The 1,587-nt window shown below is 44.6% G+C and overlaps 1 protein-coding gene across 2 annotated transcripts in view; it reads left to right on the plus strand.

Annotated features, from left to right (window-relative positions):
- Positions 1-1,587, plus strand: part of prkcab (protein kinase C, alpha, b) — a 134,431-nt gene that overhangs the window by 114,444 nt on the left and 18,400 nt on the right. For both annotated transcript variants that reach the window (XM_008287546.1, XM_008287545.1), the window contains 2 exons: positions 273-335; positions 768-906. In XM_008287546.1, coding sequence (XP_008285768.1) covers positions 273-335; positions 768-906 — 202 coding nt within the window. The remainder of the gene's footprint in view (positions 1-272; positions 336-767; positions 907-1,587) is intronic.

Below are 1,587 nucleotides of genomic sequence, written 5' to 3' on the forward strand. Positions count from 1 at the left end.
ATGACTTTGGCCAGTTTCAGCTGATTCCAGTGACTGAAGCTGCTGGTTTCCTTCTCTAATGGGAGGCTGTGAACACATGTGAGGACGACTGCACATGTTTAGTGTAAAAGAATTCAGATAAATTCAACTTGTGGACATTTCATGCTTTTTTTAGATTGCGACAGAAGAGAGCTAAACTCATGGACCAGCAGGCCACCTCCAGATTTATTTGTTCTTTAAGGAAAGCCGTTCTTGTGTGTTGCTTCATTGTGTTGGTATTTTGTGTTTTGCAGGTTTTATGCAGCAGAGATTGCTGTTGGTTTGTTTTTCTTGCACCGAAAGGGAATCATCTACAGGTGAGTGATTGACCTGATGCTGCACAATATGGTTATCTAACATTTTGCCTACATTAGTGATCAGGGGATAACAGACAGGAGGAGGTGAAGAAAGACGGAGAGTGTTTGTGCTAAAGACGGCGGTTTTAAAAGCAGAGACACTGACAGAGACGAAGGTCGTCCCTCTTCAGCTGAGGGCTCGTATCCTGTTTGGCAACCTGATGGAGAAAAGTGCCAGAACTGGCGAGTGAGGGGAAAAAATGACCAATCGAGACACAAGCGAGGATGCGAGCTGAATTGTAAGAGGAAGAAGGCTGGCGGGAGAAAAAGAAATGATCTCAAGCCGAGACATGAGTGTTTGTTACGATGTGCAAACAGACGAAGTGCTCGGAGGTTTGGCAGCGGTGCACAACACATGTTCCTCAAGCGCTCACAGAGCCGTCTCTGCTGCAGGGATCTGAAGCTGGACAACGTGATGCTGGACTCGGAGGGCCACATCAAGATCGCAGACTTCGGCATGTGTAAGGAGAACATGTACGAGGGGATGAGCACGCGCACCTTCTGCGGCACCCCGGACTACATCGCACCCGAGGTACGGACACGACACCTCCTAGTTTGGGCCTTTTGCATTTCACACCTGTCAGCTTCCATGTGCTACCAATTTGAACCGTTTTAGCGAATCCCTCCCCTGAACAGAGATCGTCCAATCGTAGCTTAGCAACCGTAACCAGGCCTCCACATCTGGAAGTGATGTGTGCATGGACGTGCTTTCACTGTAGTTTTTCAACACTTTGCTGTTACTTTACAGGCTTTCTTTTTTTTTCTTACTAAATTACAGATAACACATTAAAGCATTCAATATAAGTAGAATTTTTTACAGTGTTTGACGGTAAAATGGCTTCACTGGATTTTATAGCTGCAGAAAATATTTATTTACAAATGTTTGCTGTTATTTGAAATAAAAAAGTGTGTTTTTTAAGGACTGTACAAAAAAATTAACTTCTTGTTTGTAGTTGCTATTTTACAGACTTTCCCTGTTTGGTTAAATTACAGAAACTATCTCGTAAAGTCACAGAATTAAATATATATATATATTTATATATTTAAAACAACAATAATAACAACGGGCTGCAGGTGGTTCAGTGGTTAGCTCCGTGGCCTCACAGCTAGAAGGTTGGCGGTTGGCGTCCCGGTGAGGACACCCGGGATCTTCCTGCGTGGAGTCTCCATGTTCTCCCCGTGCAGCGTGGGTTCTCTCCGGGTTCTCCGGCTT

The sequence above is a fragment of the Stegastes partitus genome, unplaced genomic scaffold (assembly GCF_000690725.1).
Source record: "Stegastes partitus isolate 25-593 unplaced genomic scaffold, Stegastes_partitus-1.0.2 Scaffold506, whole genome shotgun sequence".
NCBI lineage: Eukaryota > Metazoa > Chordata > Actinopteri > Pomacentridae > Stegastes > Stegastes partitus.